Raw genomic sequence first — 23,883 nt, 5'->3', positions numbered from 1 at the left:
GTGGCAAAGTTCCTTTCTCTATTATATTTTGACATAAAATATTGAACGTATTTAGCTTCATTAAAAAAAAAAGGGCTACTTCTTTGGGTCCCATCACCAGCAATTTCACTGCATTGTGTCTCCTAACTTTACATGCCTACAAAGAAGAGATAAGATATAATTAGTCTACTATACCTTTACAGTTATATTTTGTACAGGTAGGCTGCTCTTAAGGAATTGGCTTCAGGACAACATCACCTAAACCATTCCCTGGAAGTGCCTCCTTCTCTCTGCCATGAATGATGGTGTTTCCAAAACTCACAAAAAAACACAAAGTGCCCCAATAACCAGACACCTACAGTCACTCTGGCAAGCTCCACCCAGCAAGTCCTCCAAACAGCCTTGGTGTGCATTGGGATTAGCCTCCAGAAATCTCTGATCTTCTCCTAGTTCAGTGCCTGAAGACTTGCTCTTATGAGGTGGCCACGTTTTTATTACAAAACTAAGTACTCTGAGTGATCCAGGCAAGGTATTTCTGAGATTTTGTTAATCAGAAATTCAGTATGTGCAACCACACAGATATTTGTATCTAGATATACAAAATATGAGGGTGCAAGCTCTCATTTCTGATTTATGAACATCTCAGTTAATTTAGAGGCCCTATGGCCCTTATTATATCAGTTGAATACTTTGTGTTATTTGTATTAAAACTGTCCAGAAACAAAACTGGCAAGCAACTGCAGATGAGCTTTAGCAACACCAAATCACAGGAAAAGAAGGTCAAGCCACTCTATGTGTGGTCCCTCATTAGAGGCATGATTCAAATACTCCTTCTTTTAATGATATTTTCCATTGAGTTCAGCAATTTTTAGAGTGAGGCCAGAACTGTTGTGTGTTTATTGGTAAATTTTCTTCCTGAAAAAGGAATTTTTGTAGGAATTACACTAATGGAAATTACTGCTGTGGTCTTTCACTGAAGCAGCCTGAGATGAATCATTATAAGGGGCACCACTTGAACTGCTATGTGTTAAATAGATAATAAAGTAGCATTTATTTAAATATGCATTAAATGCATTAAATAGTATAGCAAAAAATCAAGTTACAAACTCAGTGGAATTTTAAAAATCTTATTGCTGCCCATGGGGTTTAGTATTTGTACAGGACCGCAGGGTTCTTTTTACAACTAAAAGAAGAAACTACAGAGCATGTTTTTCTGTGAAGGAATTACTGGTCACAGGAAGGTCATGATTTACAGCATCACAGCCTGCTAATTAATACATGGTGCTTTTCTGAGTATTAATGAGTCAGTGAAGGATTTCAACTCAAAAAGACTTTCAGTGTCACAAAGAGGAAAGTGAAAAACTCTCAGACAAAGGCAAAATTGAGTATCAAGCTCCAGCCAGAATAAAGAATTGCAAAGCTGTCTCGTACAGGAATGAAAGGCACATACAATTTATGGATGTGCAATCTTGACTTCTTTAGCTTCCCCATGCAATTTATGGTGGTGAACACTTGACTTGTTTAACTTCCCCATCACCTCATTAAAGATTTCTTGTTAAAGTTACAGCTTTGGAGGTTCAGAATCTGTCCAGCTCAGATCTGCTTTGTTCTGATACCCATTTTATCAGACAATGCCTGCAGTGTTCTGCAAATGAAGTTTCCTTTCCCAACTAAACACGTTTTTTTAATGCCTTCTTGCCAACAATTATCTTTTTGTTATCTTTGCATATTAACCCTTACTGCTTGAGGTCTTTACCTACACACATTGCCTCACTATCACCGGCTGCTCTGGCCACTCCTCACTTCCCCTCATTGTTTCAGACAAAGAATTTAAGGGTAGGTGTGGAAGAGAGGAGGTCCTGCTGTCTTCATTCCGTGTGGTGCAGGTCATGAAGGTTGTTCTTCGAGCACCAGAAGGAATTAATCTGTTTTAGCATTTTCCCATCTGTGTGGGGGTTAGTTTCTCATTCTCAAGCTAAATACCTAAATACCTAAATGCCATAATATATTTTGAAAAAAGGAAAGTGAGCCCACCACCAGAAATAGCACCTGCATCATAGGTGGGGTTCAGACCCTTGCAAGAAATAATGCAAGTGGAGAATGACAAGAAGTTAGTGAAGTAACTGGCAAAAAGTAGCAGAGAACAGTGAAGGTGCACAAGCTGATCCTGTCACCTGAGAGGTGGAAGGTCATTGCGTAGCTGACTTAGCAGCATGGAGAATGTTTATTTCTGTTCACAAAAGTCACGGCCATGGTGATCTACAGAGACCAGAGTGCTAGTCTGGCTCACCCTCCTGGAGCAGAAGTCCTGCCTGGTCCACTGGATTTCAGGGATGACAACTGTCCAAGTCCTCCTGAAGAAATAGTGGTTTTCATTGAGTGCATTAAGATTTGATTGAACACCAGGTGAAGTCAAATACTAATGTCTATATTTCACTGTGCAAGAAGCCAGGGTATCCAAGTATGGCCATAATTTTTCATTTACACTTCATGCTTAACACATTCCTCACTGATTCCAAGAAGGGAAAAATCCCCTTCTGTTCCCATGCTGGATCTGTCCATAACACAGGACTCCCTCTGATTAACCTTTATTTGATGCTCTTGAATCCAAAGCAAATAGCAAATAGTGTGTGTTGTAGAAATGAGGGCAGTGCAGGTAGTTCTACCACCCACAATTGGAAACCTCTGCATCCTGGTTACTCACAACCCCTTTACAACACAAACCCATTGTTTGTTCCTTTCCTGGAAACCTGCCTTACAGGTTTAGGCAGAGGACTGTTTCCAGCCCTGGCACCCAGGGGACAGTTGGCACATGGCCAGGGAGTGGGAGGACTGACCTTCAACCAGCAACAGCTGGAGCAGAAGAAATTTGTAAGGAAAATTATTTTAAAGACAATGGTTTTGAAGATGGTAAACTACCTACTTAAAGTTGCTGCCACATTAGATTTCCTCCTTCCGCCCTCAGATGTTTGTAGAAATCTGTGATAGCTTTTCATCCAGAGGCTGGAGACTCAGGATGGAAGGACAAGAGGAATTCTCCAACCAGAAATCTTCTTTGGTATCTCTTTACTAGCTTGAACATGTTCTCAGCCACACAGCTCTTCTTCACTTGCTTGTGATTTGAAAAGGATTTCACCTGCCTGACAGTGCATTAGCCACGTTTTACAGGGAGCAAGCAGGAGAACATGCTGGATGAAGTGACTCCATCTGGAACATCTTTACAGCTGCTTTCTGATGAAGTGGAATTGGAAGCAGTGATTGGAAGCCTTTTGGGAGCTACATCCCTTCTTTTCCCTCAGTCTATTCATTTTTCTTATAATATTTTACACTTTCTACCTTACAGCACTCAGCTCTCACAGAATAAATCACAGCTTAGAGATCCCTCTGTCCAGAAAACTCTTAGAATGCTATTAAGAAACAGGGATAAACACACCTAAAAGCTTATATTCTCCAGAGTGCTCTTCTTACAGAGCTTTTTGCACTGCCCAGCACCTGAATCATCAGGGCAGCCCTCAGAAATTTACCACAGACCTGAGTCCCCAGTCTCATCCCTTAGCTGAACAGCTTTTCCAACACACAAAGGAGCAGAGCAGATCTTACATTTAATTATCAGTGCTCACACAGGGACCATTAACACAAAGATTCACATTTTTGAGCAGAGACCTAAGTCACAGTTTCCTTTCACATATTCCCTTGTTGCAGTGAAAAGAATAAACTGTCAGCAGTGGACTCTGCACTTGTGTCCAGATTGAAGCTGCTCATTGACTTCAGTGCAGCTGTCAGGTTTTATGGCAACTAATGACCTCTCTGAGCTGGATTCAAAGTGACAGAATTTTAAGGAAATCTGTCATTATCCTGACAACGAAAGAATCAACTCCACCAACACTTTTCATAGCAGAGAAGCGAAAGCATTGATTCAAATGTATTCTGCAAACACCCTCTCCTGGAGGGCCTGGGAATGTCCCAGCTTCCGAAGCCTGAACACGTAGGACAGTTCCTGATCAAAACCTCCACTTCCAGAAGTTGAGCTGTGAATTTTCATCTGCTAAAATCTGAAATTCATGTGTTTCACTGTGAATAATTTTCTTTCATCTCCCTCTGCACCCCATAAATATTCACTAGTTAGTTTCAGTAGTTAGTTTTCAAAAACTCCTGCAGATACAAAGGGAAAGCCCATGAATAGTTTTATATTGGTTTGTGGTTGGGATTTTTTTAATTCCTATTATTTCTTTTTTTTTGTTCACTTTCCCCTGAAATTTTGCTTATCACTTCCAATTGCTTATATTTTCTCACTGGGCTATGGAAATCTATTGGTGGCTGGGAAACTGCCTAAATATGTGGGTTACATAAGGTGAAGTAAAATACGATTGCTTTATGTGTGAGAGACAAAAATATCGTTGTGAAACAGCAGATTTCTAAAACCACATCAGTCCTTTAACTAATGCTGTCTTTCTCTAGTGATTAGGAACTGAAACTGAGCAGATTTTTAAGATTCTGGAGCAGTTGCCTGGCAGAGATCATGTTGGCAATTCTGCTGATACACAAGGTGCCCATTAAACACTGCACTTGGTAACCAGCACTGTTGTGGAAGTGAGCTACTAAAACCTTTGGCACCATAGTTTTTCCTCAGAAGTTGTTACAAAAGTTAGGAAAGTGCTTTCAGCCATGTTTTTCATTTCTATACCCTATTTAAATTAAAAAGCACCTTTATGGGTAGTGGTAAAAGCTAAATTCACATTAGCTCTGTCACTGAAGTGAGTGGTCGCTGGCACTGCCCTCAGCTACATACTGAGTTGCCTTTTTCTCATTTGCAGCAAAAAAATAGTTCATGGAGTTGAATTTGGGCATTGAAGAGGCCAACAGAATGAATGATGAAATGCTTCTCGTGAGTTGAGATCATGATTAGAAATGGAGTTCCCAAAGCATTTTTCCTCCAGTCCCATTTCACAGAACTCTTCTCAGCCAGACTCAGTAAGGCAGCACCCCATCAATCAATTTTCTAGGTTTCAGTTACATCGATGCTTGTAGAAAATAGCCACAATTTCCCTTCCCAGTAGCTGCTCTGTTTAGATGTTCCTTATCTCCTCGCAGGTGCCAGCAAGCTCAACCTCCATGGGATCAGCAGGCAATATTGTACTGCCTACTTTTGTGGACCTGAGACCACAATTTTCTGTACCTGGGCTCTTACTGCAAAAAGAAATGGCAACTGAATGGGATGAAAACTCAAAATGATACTAAACTAAACCAGGGCACCAAGGGGGGAAATGTGCTTGAGGTAAATAATATGGTTTTGCAGCACTGAAAAGTCATAGAAAATCCAGAACCTGCTAGAAAGATCTCAAAACCCCACAGTTGCACAGCCTTGAATGTGCCAAGGTTAACTGCTGCATTTTCAGTTTTAAATCCCAACCTGCACTGGAGATTTCTGGACCTGTTTCCTTTCAAGTTGGCATCTAGGTGTTCTCCCCAGCTGACAGCATTGAGTGCAATGGCAATGCATTGCATAAAATGGAATGTGCCGAGTTATGCAAAACCCCTGTCATTCAGGATTGTGTTTTCCTGTTTCTGCTGCTGTGATAAACATTGATGTTTATCATGTTGGTGTTTTCATGCATAATTGGCACCCCAAGCCATAGATGTATGCAGATTCCCAATTCATCTCAACATCTCCCCAAATAAAACAAGTTCTCCACTTCCCACACAGCAGATGTTTTAACAACAGCAGACAGAAACCAAGGAGATCTGGATGTAAGGGGCCAAGCTGAGGGAACTGGTAACTGCAGTGTTTGCTTTCAGCAGCAAGAAGCACAAACATCATTTGTCTGGGAGCACCATGTTATGCAAGGCACAGAAGACTCTGAGAAGTCGCAAAGCTTGTCCTGGCACTGTCAGAGAAGTTGGATGTACTGTAAAGCTCTGGTGTTTTCTTAAATACCTCATGGCCTCCCTGTCTCAAGGGACCCAACAGCCATTTCACCTCTTCAGTGCTTGGCAGCATTCACATTTCCCTTTTTTTTCTTACACAGTGCCTCTTGTTTGTTTCCTTACCCATGATACATTTCCTTCAGCAGTGAGACTCCTTCTTGGAAATGCTGGTCACAATCCATGTGTCCTACAATAGATACTGTCCTGAGAAGTCACAGGGACAGCAGTGTTCACAAGGACACCACTTCCAGAAATCACAGCTCTTTAGCCTTTCTCCTGCCTCTTCATCCTCTACTTCCCAGCAGCATGTCCTAGTCTTTCCTCTCAAGATTGCTGCCTTCACAGAAGATGGAACATCCTCCTGAGCCATCCGTCCCTGTCCTGTACAGCAAGATCCTCTGGTCTTGACATTCCACAGCTCTGAACCTGTAAAATCCAAGCACTCAGTGCTCAAGTGCTCAGGCCCCTCTAGCTCCATGTCTCACTCATCTCTTGAGTCTGCCCCAAGTACTAAACCAGGTCCAAATGGGATATCACCATGTGCGTCATCACAACTTCATGTGCAACGGCTCCCTTACAGTAGAGTGTGGAGCTGGTTCTAAAATTTGGGGCGCACCTAAAGAACGGCCCCTCATGGTATACACCATTGCTTCAGGTATAAACAGTTCACTGATAGGAAATCCATGATCTCCAGTATTTGAGATGCAAAAGCTATACTGTTAGCTGCTGGGGCTGTCACCCCTTTTTTGGAGAGCCACTAACCAGCAGCACTAAATAAGTTTTTAACCCCTTTTATCTTCTAACAAATAAAGTATTAAAATACATTAGCAGTTAATAGGTTTTATCATAGCTACTCAATTGACATAATCTTACCCCATGCTGTTGGACTGCCCAGGCTGTTGGTGTTTCCCTGCTGAGGCTTACAGCCAGCTGCAATTGGCTGCAGTGGCCTTGCCAGATAACACTCAAAGGGCTGGTTGCTTGATAAATGCTAATGGGTCTTCAGAAGAGAGATTCAGGGAAAATTTTTTCACCAAAATGGTTGTTGGGCATTGGAACAGGCTGCTCAGGGAAGTGGTGAAGTCATGATCTGTACAGGAATTTAAAAGACCTGTAGATGTGGCTCTTGGGGATGTGTTTTAGTGATGGGCTCAGCAGTGTTGGCTTAGTGGTTGGGGGGTCTGATCTTTAGGGTCTTTTAAGCCTTAATGATTCTGTGATTCAATGATCTGATAGTCAAAGAAATTTAGATATCCTTATTTGACATACTGTTATTTTGTAATATCTGTACCCATAACAATCCTCACATCTTGTTCAATGAATTGTCAAGCCAGGACAATTGCGGTGATGATTTTCTCAGGAGAGAGGGTGCATAAACCCCACTTCACTGTTACCTCAGAGCCTCATCCAGGTCTGAACAAACCTTGTTCTTTCCATTTCTTACAGCCACAGATGTCCGAATCTGGAGGGACTTTGTAAGGCTGTCTAAGCCAAATGCCAAGAAAACTCATGTCTGCAGATGGATCTGCAGCTATTGCATTGATTTATTTTTAATTGTGCTTGAGTCACCAGCAAACCTCCAGGCGCTCTGGATACAAAAGTGTCAGCATTTCCTAGTGCTCTTTACCTGCTTTGTGGTGGTTATTCACCTCTGACACTGAATGCTGAATTGAAAAACACGGTATATACACAGAAATAGAGAATCCACATAGCAGAAATTACTCTGATTTCAACAGTTATTTCTTCCAGTAAGCTGGTCTTTATATTTGCAATTACTGGTATAAATGCAAGTAACTGCCTCCCCTGAATTATAAATAAAAAAAAAAAATACATAGAATCCATTCTTGATTCTTCAAATGCTGATTTTTCAGACTTTATGATTTCTCTGAAGCCCTAGGCATTAACATTCCATTGCTGGTTTATAGAAAACAGAAAGACTCTTTCAGTGTAGGGCTTTCAAAACATAAGACGAAAGATAGAGAGCATGAGAAACAGAAAAGATCAGAAAAAAGAGACACTAATAAGGCAATATTCAGAGCAAGACTATGGTATTTACCTATCCTGTCAGGACACAGATATTTGTGGTTTCCATCTTGTCACATAATCTTCCCAGGAGAGGGCTACAGAAGGTAAGAAAGCAGCAATGACAAGTGATGAGTCTTGTTTCCATTCTGAAGTTTTTATCTTCTGTTGAAGCAAGTAACCCTTAGCACTCTTAACAAATCATCAGTGAAGTGCTTTTGGCAGCATTTTGCACTGTCAATCCACAGAGCTGCAAGCAGACCTTTTCCTCCTGTGGGTGAGCAGCAATAAGAAGAAAAGAGAAGTCCTTGAAAGACATAGAGGGTTAAAATAAGTGTTAGCATTTATCCTTCATAGAAGGAGTTGATCAAATACAAAGCTGCAGACACATAATGATTCTTATGAAAAAGCAGAGTTTACCAGAAGCAGGTAGAGCCCTGGATACAAGGGATGGCTGAACAATTCCCTTGTACAGACTTCCCAAGACTTCCCACCAGGCATATGGTGTTGCTAGAGACAAGCTATTAAGCCAGATGGACTTCTGATCTAATGAATAATCTGGTGTTGTCATCATTTGGGGTGAAATTTGACGGCATGCCCAACACAAAGCAAAGCGTGGGCAGTCCTCAGTAAAGGGTTTAGGACAGAAAATTGCATGGAGGTGCAGTTTACTGGTTTTGTACCAGCCTTTCTCATTCAGGCTTAAAAGTTTAGCCAAATGCAGACATTGGTGACAGTCTGAGTGAAAGATGTGTTCCAGTGAAGACTTTATCTGCAGATCAGATGTTGCACTGCAGTTGGCATCACTAGGTGGGCCACTAACTTCACAACAAGCACCTAAGTTGACTTGGAAAATGCCAATTTGGTTGAGTGTTGGGTCTTAATGGGGTTTTCAGTCTCTTCACTGAAACTGAAAAGAAATAAAACCTACAAAAATAGTCCTGACTGTGGAGATGATCTTCTTGGGATGGAGAGTGCATGAACCTCACTCCAAGTTCCTTCCTTAAGCAGGTCATCTTCAATGTCTCAAGACTGGCGCTGGCAGCATTGTGCTGGAAGTCTCCATGATGTATTGTCACAGCCCAGCTCCTGTTATTTATGTCTTCTGGCACCTGAATGCTGCTCCCACACTCCCAGGCAAGAACATTTCCCTCTGTGCCCACAGTCCTTCTGGCACAGCACTATGGCCAGCTCCAGATGGAGGCACACCCTGCATTGCTTGTCCCACAGCCATCTACACCAGAAAACATTAAAAAAAAAAATAAAAATTAAAAAAAAAAAAAAAAAAAAAAAAAAAAAAAAAAAAAAAACCACAAAACAACCCAGACTAAAAGCAAACCCACCAAAAAAACCAGGACTCTTGGCCATACTCACAGACTTGGAATTAGTGGCCGGTCTCATTCCTGGGTTGCAACACAGGGACCAGATCAGCAGACCACAAGATGGTAAACACCTGCCCACCTTAATTTTCAATTTCAGGTAAAAATTACCAGAAATACAGAATGTTCATAGCTTCCATGACAGCAGAAACACCATCCAAAAGACCTTTTTCTTTTCCTTTTCAGACTAAACTGGGTGACAGTGAGTTTGCATCCTACCTCTGCCATTCTTAAAAAAACTACAGACACTCTTAACCATGGGGTCGTTGAAGAGAAGACTGGGAAAGGTCTTTTTACGGCTTTGTGCTGCCCTGCACTCTGTTCTGCTTAGATGGTAATGCAGAGGCCAGACGGACTGGCAGAATGCTTCTTTGCTTGGTCTTTGCCAAGCAGAGCATGGCTGTGGTGAGATAATTTTTGCAAGCTGCTGTGATGTCCATGAGCTTCCTGGGAAGCAAATACAGCATGACTGCTTCAGCCTTAGCTCTGTTTGCCTTCCTGTGCTCTGAAAGCTTGGCCTGTCAGAGGCTGGTGGATTGCTGAAGGCTTTTTAATTAGTGTGCCTTGGCAGCACTTGGCCAGTTCAAGGAAGTGCTAGGCGTAGTGGAAGATGCTGCCTAATTTCTCCATGGCAGCTTGAGACTTCCCCCAGCAGTCACTAAATGCTCCAAAGGCAAACAGAAACTTCAGGAAGACGGGTCTGTGAAACCCAAACTGGCCTCCTTGTGGCTGAAGACTGTGGAGTTGGTTCAGAGAAGGGCACAGAACTGCAAAAGACTGTGTTTGTGTGTATATCCATGGTTGCAGCCTGGGCCATGCAAAGGGGAATTCTCCCTCCTCACTGCCAGGGGAGTCTTTTTGGTGACCTTTCAGTCCTCAGTTTGTCTGTGAGCAATGGCAACCAAAACTGTGATATGGTGGGTAGACTTCTAGAAATGAACAGCCTTCTGCAGAAGGCTAAATTTCACCCCTAATGACAAAGTAAAACATTCTGAAAAAACAAATCTCGGCTGTGTGTCCTTTGCTGGGTACCCAGAGCCCAGAAGGTGGATTGTAGCTAGCCCAGAGGCTTTTCATAAAGTTTCAGCTCCTGAAACATTGTCTGTTCTAGAGACAATCCCAATAAACACCTACACGTGGGTGTTCAAGGTGTTTCATGGGGATTATTTTCAGTATTTGAAGAAAACCCTGAGTGTGGACAGACAGGCTATTTAGCCACCTGGTAAGTCTTTCCAGGCTTTTCCTGGGGGGTGGGAAGCTGCCTGCAGGAAAACACCCAGAGGGGCAGATCCACACCGAAGATTTCTGAGGAACTATCAGCACACTAGGGCCGAGACACCACATGTGATGGGAGGCAAATGGCTCTGCTAACCTTCTCCTGTGCTCCCCTCAGCTCCACCACCCGTCCCAAGGGTTCCGGTTCGGCACGGTGCGGGAGAGCAGCGCGGAGGACTATGTGAGGCAGAGCTTCCCCGAGATGCACGAGTACATGCGGCGCTACAACGTCCCTGCCACCACCGACGGCGTGGCCTACCTGAAGTGAGACCCTGCAAACAGCACCACGCCTGCCCCACTGGCTGCTTGTTATGATCTGGTTATTAAAATTGTAAAAGGAGATGCTTGGAGTAAGGGAAAATGAGGCCAAAGTCAATAGTAGGGATTTTATTTAACAGTAAATGTGTGCAAGAGAGAGTGAGTGAGAGAGACAGTGACAGAGAGACAGATGTAGAAAATATCACCACTCCATGGATGCCATGTCCCACTGATCTTCTCCTTCCCAGTGTTGAGGGTCCCACAAAATATGGGAGTTCAATGGATTAATATCCATTTATGGTATTAAACCCCTCACCACCTCTTTAGTCAACCTATATGGTAGGTCTTGTTCTTATTTCTGCATTTGTCCATAGAGGGTAAAAATCATCAGCTTTGTTTCTGTTGGTGGTACTCTGTAGTATTGCTTTTGCCATGATACTGCTTTGTCTGGCATGAAGCAAAGTATTGATGATCTGTGCTGTGCTTGAAAAGACAAAAGTGTATCCCAGCTGCTTCTTGTAGCCTTTGTTTTTTTCTACAAGGAAAACTGAGGAAAAATGCAGTGTAGACCATCACCTTGAATGGTGATGTGGAGGAATGACCTCCTGGGTGTGGGAGTGCCATCAGGCCAGGCAGTGTATAAACTCCTGGTAAGTTCCTGAGCTTGGGAGCCCTTCATCAGGCAGTGAGAAACATTCAGAAAAAGACATCCAGTCCAAGCAAAAGCTGCCAATGAGGTTCCTCAGTGTGGTAGGAGGAAAGGAGGTTCTCAGAGAGGAACCTTAATTTATCATTAAATTAATAGAAGAAGCACTAGACTGGTAAAAAGTAATAAAAGTAATAATAAAGTAATTACTAATGAAGTAATAAGAGCACTATGGTGTCAGTGTGCCTCAGAGACATTTGTGCTTAACAGTCTGGGAGTCACACAACTCCTCCAGGAAACATGGGAGGTGGTAATAAGCCTGAAATCATTCATTCATTTTATCTTAAAAGTTGCCTGGCAGATGGTCTGAGAACTTTTCACCAGAAGTTTTTTCCTGTTGTTTCCTGTTCATATATTTTTCCCCAGATCCATCCTGTTGATAATCAAGACCCATGGCAGTTCTTTGGGTCAAAGTGGAGTAAATGGATTGAAATCAATGAAGTAATCACATCAAGAGAACACCCAGACTTTTAAGGGGACAGGAAGGGAGGGTGCAGTCCTGGGGTCAGATGAGATCAGGCATTGCAGCTGTTATTTTTATCCAAACCTGCTGTTCAGATATTATTATTTTAGCAAAATTCAGTCATTGTGTTCGTGAAGAAAACACAAGGAAAATATAGATTTCCCTCCTTGGGTGAAGGAAATAATTTACTTCATATTCAAGGAGAAAGGAGGAGAAATACCTTTGAATAAGTTATCCCTCTGAGTTTTTGCTATAATATCCCCCAAGTTTAACATCACAAAGAAAATAATATAGCAACAGTACTTTTTAGCAATTTTTTATCTTCTCCACTAAAGCCTTGTGCCACTTTCAATTGAGTCAAAGTCCAACATTTTGTAGTGATTTTTGTCTTTCAGAACAATAGTATTTTGTGGGAGCAAAACAAGTCCTAAACACACTGACTGCTTTTAATGCACAAAGTTTGCATTTCAAACAATTCTGTACTTCAAAATACAAATGAGTTTTCAATTTAAGTGCAGATGTGCTAATATTAGTCCCTATTTTCATACAGTAATTTTCCAGGAAACTGCATAGAAAATGTTCTGTGTCACTTAGACAGTGAAGTGATTGTATTTCTGACTTTGGTGTTGAATACAGGCATGATCCAGAAAAACTTGATGCCTTCATCATGGATAAAGCACTCTTAGATTATGAAGTGTCAATAGATGCTGACTGCAAGCTCCTAACTGTGGGAAAACCCTTTGCCATTGAAGGTAATAACCTGTTTTATAACACACCACTCTGTTCCTCATGTGCTGAATTTGCTTTGTTGTGCTGTGGTATTCTCAGTGAAAATATGGAGGTGAAACTGAGGACCCCTTGAGGATTATGACAAAATCCTCAGTGACTGAGCAGAACAAAAGCTCCAGCCTTTTCTTCTGGTGGTTTTTTTTTTTTTTTTTTTTTTGAGATCTCTTATCACTTTTACCACCTGTTTCCAGGCCAGGTTAAGTGGAGCTTTGAGCAATTTGGCCTAATGGAAGATCCCCCATGGCAGGCGTTGGAATGAGATGCTCTTTAAGGTCCCTTCCAACCCAAACCATACTGTGATTCTATGATCTGTTGCCATGCTCTATACAGAAATTATTCCAAGTGCTCAGGCAGTGTGTCTCCAGACAAGTAGGAGGCAGAGTCCATTTCCCTACTCACCATGAAAAAAGAGGCCCCTGAAATGAGGCTTCTTTTCTGCCAGTTCTCTTTGTTGACATGTGTTCAAAACCCAGTTCTAACATGTTCACAATGTGGTTCTGCAGTTTCACTCTCATCTGCAACAGGCAAATACTGTTCTCATTTTAAAGGTGAGCTCAAGATTCCCACTGAATCTATAGTTAAATGAGAAGGGAGCCTCCCCTGGTGCTTGGCCTCCTGCAGCCTTGAGAAATTAGCAAGGACATCTCAGAAGGCAGCCTGGAAGCAAGGTTGGTGTGAAGCTGCTTCCAGCATGGATGAGCACATGGGCAGCAGACTTTAGAAACCACTTTTGTGATAAATGGACAGTGCAAAGGACTGGTGCTTCCACTTTCCTCCCCTCCAAGGGCAATAGCTCCAGCTGGTCCCATCACAATGTAAAACAACCTCCTTCAGAAACCTGATAAATCCCTTTCAAAAAGGTCAATTCAGCTGAAATAAAACCAGAAGCTTCCACAATTTCAATTCAAGTAGATTAGATTTCAATATAGAAAAAGAAACAAACAAATAGACACTGAACTATACGATTTTGGATGAGTGGACTTCCTTCATTTCACCCAATTACAAAAAAAGTATGCTGAAAATGTGATATTTATAAGTTCTAGCTGTGCTAACTCTGAAACAAATCCTTTGATGTGAGCAGGTTTATTCAGGTGGAATTACAGGCATAATGCAAAATACTCAGCAGCAAGGGAGAAGCATTGTAGGAACAGTTATCACCTCATCACACATAAAAAAGTGAGCCACTGTCCTGGAAAATTCAGCACCTCTCTGTGAGGGCTTTTTCTTTCTTCCTGTGTTGTTATGGGTTTCTTTAAGGAGACAATCTGAAATTCTGAATTCTGAACTGAAAAACAAAAATCCACAGTGGACTAGAAATTAATCTCTGCAGGCAATTGGCATGCAACTGCATGTCTTCAAGGGATCAATTGTATTTGTTTTGAATTTCTTAAATCAAACCCCAGATTCTGGTAAAAGTACCACATTCAGAGTTACTGAATTCATTTTCACTTACACTAAGTCCTTTACCCACACTTTGACATGGTGAAAGATAGCACAGTGGCTAAAAACTGCATTTATTAGTGTCTGAAAATCCCTGTCACTGCAACAGCAGAAGTGCACGAACTGAAAACACAGCCCCAGGGCTTTAAATTGCTGTTTGATAAAAATGAAGATGGCTCCTGTATATATTGATGTACGTACAGCTCCTCATCAGAAAATGCATAGAAAGAAAATGTCACATCTGACACCACAGTCACATCCACTGCTCTAACAATCCAAGGGGATCACAGAATGATTTATGTAACATTGAGGCCCTTTTGCATTGCTGAAACAATCCATGACAAGGGCATGAAAAGGTCTGTGTTTCTAGAGAAAATATTTATTAATCCATTGTCTCCATTTTAAGTTTTTGAATCTCCAGTTTTAGATATTTCTTGTGTGGCCATAATAATGTTGAATTTGCTTATTCTGTTTGTATTGGGCGACTTTATTTTGCACCAGAAAAAGGTCTTGTCTCAGCATTCTCAGACCACAGTAAGCCAGGTTTGAGCTGGCTGGCTGAAAGAGATTGCCAGCTCGCTCTTCCATGCTGAAATGAACATACATCAGCAAAAGCCAAACAAGAAAGAGAGAGATGATTGCACTGTTCTCCCTTCTAGGATATGGCATTGGTCTTCCCCCCAACTCTCCACTCACCTCAAACATCTCTGACCTGATTAGCCAGTACAAATCCCACGGCTTCATGGATGTTCTGCACGACAAGTGGTACAAGGTTGTTCCCTGTGGAAAACGAAGCTTCGCCGTCACGGAGGTAAGCAATGAACTCGGGTCACTTAAGTCACTTGTGCAAGCTGACAATTATCTCCCCTCTTTCCTAATGGCATGCCCACTTGGCAGGGGTGGATGGCAGCTGAAGGGAAGGAGGAGGCATCAAAGGTAAGAGTGCTGACCCAGGCAGCAGTCAGGGCAGAGCGGGAGGAGCGCATCAGTGAGATTGTGCTGCTGAGTGGGCACCAGGGAGCTCCTCTGGACACAAGCAGGGCATGAGGAGGGCAGTAAAAATCGTGATCTGGTATATTTCATAGCAAACCTGTCTAATTCTGATTCCACTCAACTGTGTGTGTACCACGATCCACAGAGAGAGGGGGAGCTCAGGACATCCCAAATTTTTAATACATCCTGACCACTTCCAAACATGGGTGGCAGCTACCTGTACCAAAGATAGGATTTCAGGCTAGAAATGGTCTGCTAAGACACCATGCCAAGAAGAGAGGGGAAGTAAGTCTCACTTCATGTAGTTCTATGAGAAATGGAAGTAAATCTTCATGGATGTACCACCTCACAGGAGTTACACCATTCCTTATGAGGAAAAGATAACTCTTACCAGAACAGCAGTTTTTCCTCAAGTTCCCTAGACTGTCAAGTGAAAAAAAAGATAAAGTATTGAAGAATTAAAAGCACCAGCAATGTGTGAAGCTTATAGCATACTCTTTTAGCTGAAGGTCTTCCAGGAGGGATAGGTTATGTCTTCTCACAGGTACAGAACAGTTAGAACTCTGCTGTCTCCTTCTCAGACTGTTCAGCCAAATGCCAAACACACACATGGTGTTCCCTGAGGAAGTGGCAGCATTCTCCTATCAAAGAGAACCTCAGTTTCCTGGACTCTGACTCCCACTTTTCAATGATCAGCTACAAACCTCTGGCAGCTAACTAAATCACTACAAAGGTAGCATTTTTTTGAGATACGACAAAGCAAATCTTTATTTGGCATTTTTAATATAAAATTTGTTGGGGTATTTCTGCAGGTCTTACTACATTCTTTACTTTTTCATTACAGTTGTGTCAATAGGAAATAAATTCTATTTTAACATCAGACATTCATAGAAGAAAATTCAATTTATTTTTATCCAACTTACTCATTTTTTCTTTCTTTTTTTTATGTGATTAATTCAACACAAGAAAGCAAACTTAAATAGAAGTGTATATTCGCTTCTCTTTCTGATTTAGCTTATCTGAAGATTGTATTATCATCTAAAAAGGAAATTGTCTTCTTAAAATAGCAGTTCCTTCAATGACTTCTTGTTCCTCTACTTTTTAACAAGTCTTTTGAATTAAATCTCAGGAAATTACAAGGTGGTAATGCTATAAATTACCTCAACATTGCTTAAAACTGAAAACTCTTACAGCAGAGAAAACTTACCTTCCTCATAAATCCCTAGTGATGTGACAAAAGGAGCTTCCTCTGATCATGTCTTACCCCACAGCATTCATCTGGGGCTGTATGCTCTCTATTCTTAGTCATAGAATAAATTTCAGTCAAAAGTACAATTTTATCTAGTACTAGTTTACTCTCAGAACATGCGGTTCCTTCTGAAGTCTGTGGACCGAGGTGCTTAGATCCCCTGGGAGGGGCATGAGATGATACACTGGGCTGCAGAAGTATTAGAACCTGAGTAATACCTGCCTATAAAAATTGTAAATAGATGTACATATATGGGGGTCCTTGTTCAAAATGTTACCAAGAGAGGTGCATGATCAACACAAGATTCCTCAGGGCCTACCAACAAAGGGAGAGGAGGTGGGGCAAAAATCTGCTCCAGTCTGAAAATAAAGTTCAGATTTTGCCCTGTGAATAGTCCCATGGAATTCCTTTGGGGTTTTTTTTTTTTTTTTTTCACTATTGAATAGGTTTTAACCACCGGATTTATGGGAGGCCTTAAGCATGGCATGACAGATGGAGGACGTGTTGTGCTTTAACATAATTAATTCTTTTAGTATAATATCCCTGTGAAGAAAGAAGGGCAGGTGTAGCTGCTCCCAGGCTGGTTGTCTGACCATAGTCCTTATTCCATCTTCAGTTGCACTAATTCAACATCCACAACTGAGTTTTTTGTTCAGAAACTAAAGTCCAACAAGTTGGTTCAGTTGTCTGAAATTAAGGACTCAGTTCATGGAGTCCAAAAAGGCCAAGTGCAAGGTCCTGCACCTGGGCTGGGGCAATGCCAAGCACAGATACAGGCAGGGCACAAATACAGAATGGATCGAGAGCAGCCCTGGGGAGAAGGACTTGGGGCGTTGGTGGATTAGAAGCTCAGGATGCCCTGGCAATGTGCTCTGGCAGCCTAGAAAGCCAAAGATGTCCTGGGCTGCATCACTAAAAGTGTGGCAGAAGGTCAAGGGAAGTGATTGTGCACCTCTGTTCCCTCTCGTGAGACCCCACCTGCAGAGCTGCATCCAGCTCCAGGATCCTCAGCATAAGAGGGACGTGGCACTGTTGGAGGAAATCCAGAGGAGACCACAAAGGTGATCAGAGGGCCTCTGCTCTGGACCCAGGCTGGGAGAGCTGGGGATGTTCACCTGGAGAAGAGAAGGCTCTAGGGAGACCTTAGAGCCCCTTCCAGTGCCTAACTGGGATCCAAGAGAGCTGAAGAGCGACTTGGACAAGGGATGGAGTAACAGATAAGTGTTTAGACTGAAAGAGGTAGGTTGAGAGGAGATAAAAGGAAGAATTGAAACATTTAGGTGGTGAGGGCCTGACAGAAGTTGCCTAGAGAAGCTGTGGATACCCCTCCCCTGAAAGTGTCCAAGACTAGGTGGGACAGGGCTTGGAAGAACCTGGTCTGGTGGTTGGTATCCCTGCCCAAGGCAGGGGGTTCAAACTAGATGGTCTGTAAGGTCTCTTCAAAACCACAGTGTTCTAGGATTCTGTGAATCTAAAAAGTCGCTGAAAGACCCTTATGCAATCAGAAAGTGAGCGGAAGCAGAATACCACTTGCAAGTCTGTGCCATTTGTGGGTAAGCTCTGCTAAGTCCAGATCTTCATTTTCCTGAGTTGCTTCACTTTTAATGTATCTCCCACATGCATCCCCCCTTCTTCATCCATTCCTTTTGGCCAAGAACTTGCAGATTTTAGAATGTGTGATTTCTTAGTTGGGAGAAATTTATTAAACTTAACAGCCAAGCAGCAAACACTCTCCAAAGTACAGGTTCCCCACTGTTACAGCAAGAAGCATGGGAATTAGTCTTGGACTTACCTGTATGTTGGTTTGTATCATTTACTCCTGTACAGCCCAAAACTCTCTGTAACTTTACTTCCTGCACTCAGTCACAGTAGTATTCTGCAGATTCACTGAAGAGCGGACAGCGTTCAACAGAGAAGCAGATTATTCATTTTTTGAAAAAGTCTCAACTTCTCAGTGGGTAGTCATTCACATGGACTATTTACCAAAGTGAGACCCAGCAATTCCCTTTTGACAGCAAGAGTAAGGCTTTGTATTCTTCTATGCCGATTTGATAAATTTGGTCTGTGACATGCTGCACCTGTTCACCAAGAGTAATGATGCCAAAATGGGAATATATGTAGGTGAAATACTGATCAGTATAGCCTTTAAATTGGTGGGATATCCATCATCCATTTTGGTCATTACCTCTTTAGCTGTGCCTGATTCATATCCACCTGCCACTCCTGCCCACTGAAGTTAATTTTTCTATAGATTTGTTTTGACATCCATCTTCCTACTCACCATTTTTTAGTAATCTTACACTGGGAAATTATATTTCCTGTGGCAGAACTCAATGCTAGCTCTTCCCATCTCTCTCTCTCTCTGGCAGTGGATGAGCACTTTGCTTATTCTAAACGGCATTTCAAAACAAAGTTGTCCTGGAAAGAAATTATTCAGTCTGGGGCTGGAAGATTTGCAGTGAAAACCTTGCAGCTCCTCAAGCTGGGAAACCAATAAAGATGGTTTATTTTCTGATATTGCAGAGGTCAGAAGTGCTTGACTGTGCTGTTTTGTATCAACCTCTTCAGCAAAAACACTTACCCAAGGTATCTGACCCTGACCAGCACCCACTGGATCATTTATGGGGCAAGCAGCTAACTCAGGCTTGGAAAGGACACTGCAGTGAATTGCACTTTACCCTCTCCACTGCAGGTAATTGTGGATGGCAGTGGCTGTTCTGGGTGAGTGCTAGCCTCTAGCAATATTGCCTGAGTACTCTTGGTTTAAAATTGTAATGTTTTAGTTTCAAAGGAATGCCTATGTGGCCAAATTGCTGAGTCCCCTACTTAGGGTGAAACATGGTGCAGAAGGGATAAGGGATTGACAGAGTTATATTTGCACATCATATCTGGGCATAATCAATGTAATTTGGTTTTATTTTTGCATAAAGTACACTCAGCTTCTCCTCTGCCCTACTGTTATTCTCACTGATGCCTCTTCAGAAGGAGCCAGGCTCTTGGGACTTGCCTTTCCGTCCCATTAGCTCCACCCAAGCTCAGAACAGACTACAGAGAGAAGGTTTTAACAAAGAAAGTGGAAAATCAGAAAGTGAGCAGAATGTTTTCCAGAGGGGTGGTGGATGCCCCCTCCATGAAAGTGTTCAACCATCCCTGGAGTTATCCAAGGCTCCAAGCAAGCTGTTCTAATTGAATATGGCCCTGCTTACTGTGGGGCAGTTGGACAAGGTAGCCTTGAAAGATCCCTTTCAACTCAAACCAGCCTATGATTCTGTGATTTTGGGGAACCAAAAATTTTGCAATTTTCTACTCCTGGCAGCAAAGCAGCTCTGGAACTCAGCCAGCAGGGCAGCAGGCAGGGGTATCCCTGAAAGGCAAAGTGCCTGCAGTCAGTGGGTTTGGCTGCTCAGGCCAGGCAGTGGTGACCAGGGCAGGGTTTATCAAGACAGTTCAAAAAAGAAGAGCCCTACCTGGTCCATGCTTTGGGAAAAGCTAATTAAGTGTATACAATCTTTCACAGCTTTTTAGCTATGTTTTTAAAAATGTTACTGTTGAAACTGTATCTTCTGTTTCACTTGAAAGGTTTGTATTTCTCCTTTTATATTCATAATGATCACAGGACAGCTAGAACTCTAGAACTTAGACTGATTTCCCTGTTGACTGGCAGTTCAGTCATTTAACAACCAACACATGGAATAAAAAATGATATATTGCTGCATGCCATTATCCCAGCTATTAATATCAAGAACTTTCTGATGCTTCACACAAATGGTATCTAACATGACATTTAAAATAACAATGTACAAAAGCACACAGACCTTGCAGCCCAAACTGACCCTGACAGTGGTGATGCTGGGGAAGGCAAAGTGCTGTGAACCTCCTCCCAGTGTCTGAGGGACAGGTCCATGCTAGCAGTGGGAAATGGTCCTTGACCACAGCCTTCCATCTGATCCAGATGGAAGCCACACATAAAAAAATATCCTTTCATCTTTGAATCACGGAATAATTTAGGTAGGCAAAGACCTCTACGATCAATTAATCCAGCCATTAATGCAGCGCTGCCAAGTCCACCACTAAACTGTGTCCCTAACTGCCACATCTGTAGGTCTTTTAAATCCCTTCAGGAATGGTAACTAATCCTCTTTTCATCTCCCATCAGTGGTGAGATCCGTTGATGGTTGTTAGCTCTCAAGTTTCTGAAGGAACTTGCTCAAACTCACTGGTCTTTTGCCTGAATTTATGATCTTTGGCCTCAGCATCACTCAAGAGGCACAATCAGACAGTGCCTCATTCATCTTGCCATGATTTCACCCAGTTGTCATCCAGAAAATTGTGCCTTTCTGCTCTGTCTTCTTGCTAGTCCCCTTAAAGCTCAACCAATAGTTTCCTTTTTTGTTACACCCATCGCCTGACAACTCAACAGTGACTTTTCCAACCTTGAAGTTCTGGTTTATGTTTGTCCCTGGTGCACTGCAGGTGTCAAGGAAAGGCCATGCAGACACTTCCAAAAAGGAAACAAACTGCAATGTGCTCATAAATAGCAGCTGCCCATCACTCAACTTTCACAGCACCTTGTCGTGAGAGCATGAAAAACAAACACAAAGAACAGGGAAAAAAGGTTCTGCTGTACCAACACTTTTCTCAGTCTGCACGTATGCTGTCTGGGGGGGGAGAGGTGGCCCCTGCCCACAGGAGGAACTGGGAATGTTTCCAGAAAGGGTCTCACAAAGTGACAGATGTTGCATTGAAAAGGGGTCATCTCAGTGTGGGAAGAAACAGTGGGTTCTGGACTTGCACTGTGGAAAAAAATACTTTGCACAACAGTCCTGCAGAAGGAAGTGAATGAGTATTGACTCTGTCAACAGAGTCAGGAGAAGACGTGTCCTGCAAATGAGTAAAAGATTTAGATTCATCCATTGAAACTGAAAACAAACAAAAAGAAAAAGGTGTCTGTCTGAAGAGGTACTGACAGAGCTTGGAAAATTGATGAGTAGAAAATAAAACATTTATTACAAAACAGTGTTTTTCCAGCTCTGTGCAAAACCCTCACAACAAGGAGGGAAAGGAACTTGTCTTGCCAGTATGAGACAGTATTTACAGTATCTTAAAATTTGTCACTCGAAACTCTAAAGCCATGGTCATCAGTCTTTGGGGGGGGATAATCTCCCTGAAGAGATTAAATATGTATTATTTTTAAGCTGCTACTTCTTTGAGAGCACAGAAAGCCATAAGAATGAAAATCAAGTCTAAAAATAAGTCTCTCTGTAGCTACAAAAAATGCCACAACATGGAGAGGGGGACACCTTTTAATAACACTTAGCTGACTAAATAAAAGTATCAGCATCAGTAGGATTTTGCAAGCCTACTGAGATATGTAAATGAGTTTAGAATTCTACCCTTCATATCCATTTATCCCTACTAATTCCTTATCAGCACAGGTGCTGCAAAACTGAACTTCCAAAGATCAGCAAACCTTTTAAAGGGAAAATGCAATCAAGAAAATACAGTTTTTTTATTATACTTAACACACACATGATACCCATATTTAGTATTTGGGTTCAGCAGTGTGTAGCACCAATATCTGTTCTGCACTGCCAACTTGCAGATTATCCATAAGAATCTTTACAAGCTTCTAATTAGTCAAAGTTGGACCACAGGAGCATTTGATGACTTATTCATTGCAGCCAGGGAGAGTAAAGCACTTACAGTCTCCTGTAGTAGGGAGTAAAACAGGAGTTCTTCCCATGAAAACAAATGCTGAAATCACTAAGTGCCGTTTTTGTCTCTACTGCCTGCTCCAAAGTGAACACAAATGTCAGACTAGCTTCTCTGCATCCCTTTGCTTCTCTTCAGGGTTAAAAAAAGAAAAAAAGGCACACAACTAGAGTGGAAAAAACAGGAAGTATTCAGATAGCAACTGCATATATGGGTTGATAAATTGGAAAAGTGTCTTCAAGGATGTATTGTAAAGAAAAAGCACATATCTTCTGTTGTATTTGTTGGTGTCTAGAAAATGCCAATTTCCCAATTTGTCAGTGGGAAACAACCTGGAGGCTGTTGCAACTGTCGTGGTTAGCACCCATTAGCAGTAATTATCACAGGATTGACTACACGGCCTATTGCTCCAGAAGAATTACATGACCATAACTGAGTTCATTCTCCTAAAATGCAGGAAGCTACCTCCTGGATTTATGATTACAAACTTGGAGCAAGGACTGCATTTTTATCCTGGCTTAATACAGAATACACCACATGGTGGGCTTTTATTCCTTAGGAAAAAATAAAATAAAATAAAAGGAAATAAAAATAATATATTGCAGTAGAGAAATCCACCAGTTTGTTTTCTGTTGCCACCCCCAACCCACATACCCACTCCCCTGGCTCCTAACCCTTGAGCAGAGAGGAATGCAGTAATGCAGAGAAACCATTTTTTTCCTGCTCTTTCCATGTATATTCTATGTATGCACCTAAAAATACATAAAAGAGCAACAAAATAAGTATTTGAGCTTGGTCCTCTAATGAGACAAGCCTCTGTTAGAGGCTGAAAATGAGAGCTGCCTCTCTTATATGGTTTCCTTTACTATTTAACGTGTGTCTCTACAGTAATTACAGACAGCTGATAAATAGCCAATTTACAATGGTTTGTGATTATGCTGATACTGCTATGTATAATCACTCCACACTGCATTAATTATTTCTACCCTACCTTTTTTCCCCCTTAATTTAGTCTCAAAAATTTCCTTCTACTCTGCAGCCTTTATCATGCAGCTCTTCCAATGTATTACCTTCTTCATTGCTAGATGAAATATTATTGATGCTTTGTTTTGGCACTTCCTTTGCTAGGAAAAGATGTCTTGTTTGGGACAATTTCAAAAGCCATCCATTACAGGTGAAAAACTCATCTGGGATGACAGTGCTGGAATTTCTTTCACCTGCTTCCAGGGAAGGTAGAAAACAATTCTGCAGAGCTGACAGGACAGGGAGCCAGACCCTCATCAGCGTAAATCAGAGAGGCTTTGCTGAAGACGAGGGAGTTATTTTTCACGTAAGGAGCTAGCCAAGTGTGCTTTCTGTTGCAGTGCTGGAGTGGCATCAAACACTGACCCCAGGCATTCAGGAACCCCCACTGCAATAGGGCTTTTAATTATTGTTTTGAATGGCTAGGGTTTTATGATATTACATTAAACCCAGTTCCCATGGCAAGAACCACCCACAGGCTGTTACTCTCTGTGACATCCAACAGCTGGAGCCTGGGAGCACTGGTAGATAAGTGTATTCATTAGATGACTGAGCAAACACATAACCTTTTCATTATTGTTCCGTTTGTTCTCATGTTTACTGTTAGCTCTGCATCTCTTAAGTTGTTGCATACTTGCCTTTGAATACCCTTTCTGGGAAGGGAGTGATT

General features: G+C 42.0%; 1 protein-coding gene across 1 annotated transcript in view; it reads left to right on the top strand.

Annotated features, from left to right (window-relative positions):
• Nucleotides 1-23,883, top strand: part of GRIN3A (glutamate ionotropic receptor NMDA type subunit 3A) — a 67,747-nt gene that overhangs the window by 36,152 nt on the left and 7,712 nt on the right. Inside the window, exons 4-6 of the mRNA XM_059492181.1 lie at nt 10,699-10,844; nt 12,644-12,759; nt 14,896-15,047. Coding sequence (XP_059348164.1) covers nt 10,699-10,844; nt 12,644-12,759; nt 14,896-15,047 — 414 coding nt within the window. The remainder of the gene's footprint in view (nt 1-10,698; nt 10,845-12,643; nt 12,760-14,895; nt 15,048-23,883) is intronic.

Source organism: Ammospiza nelsoni, chromosome Z (assembly GCF_027579445.1).
Source record: "Ammospiza nelsoni isolate bAmmNel1 chromosome Z, bAmmNel1.pri, whole genome shotgun sequence".
Taxonomy (NCBI): domain Eukaryota; kingdom Metazoa; phylum Chordata; class Aves; order Passeriformes; family Passerellidae; genus Ammospiza; species Ammospiza nelsoni.
Note: the sequence above shows the minus strand (reverse complement) of the source record. Positions and strands in the feature narration are given on the sequence as shown.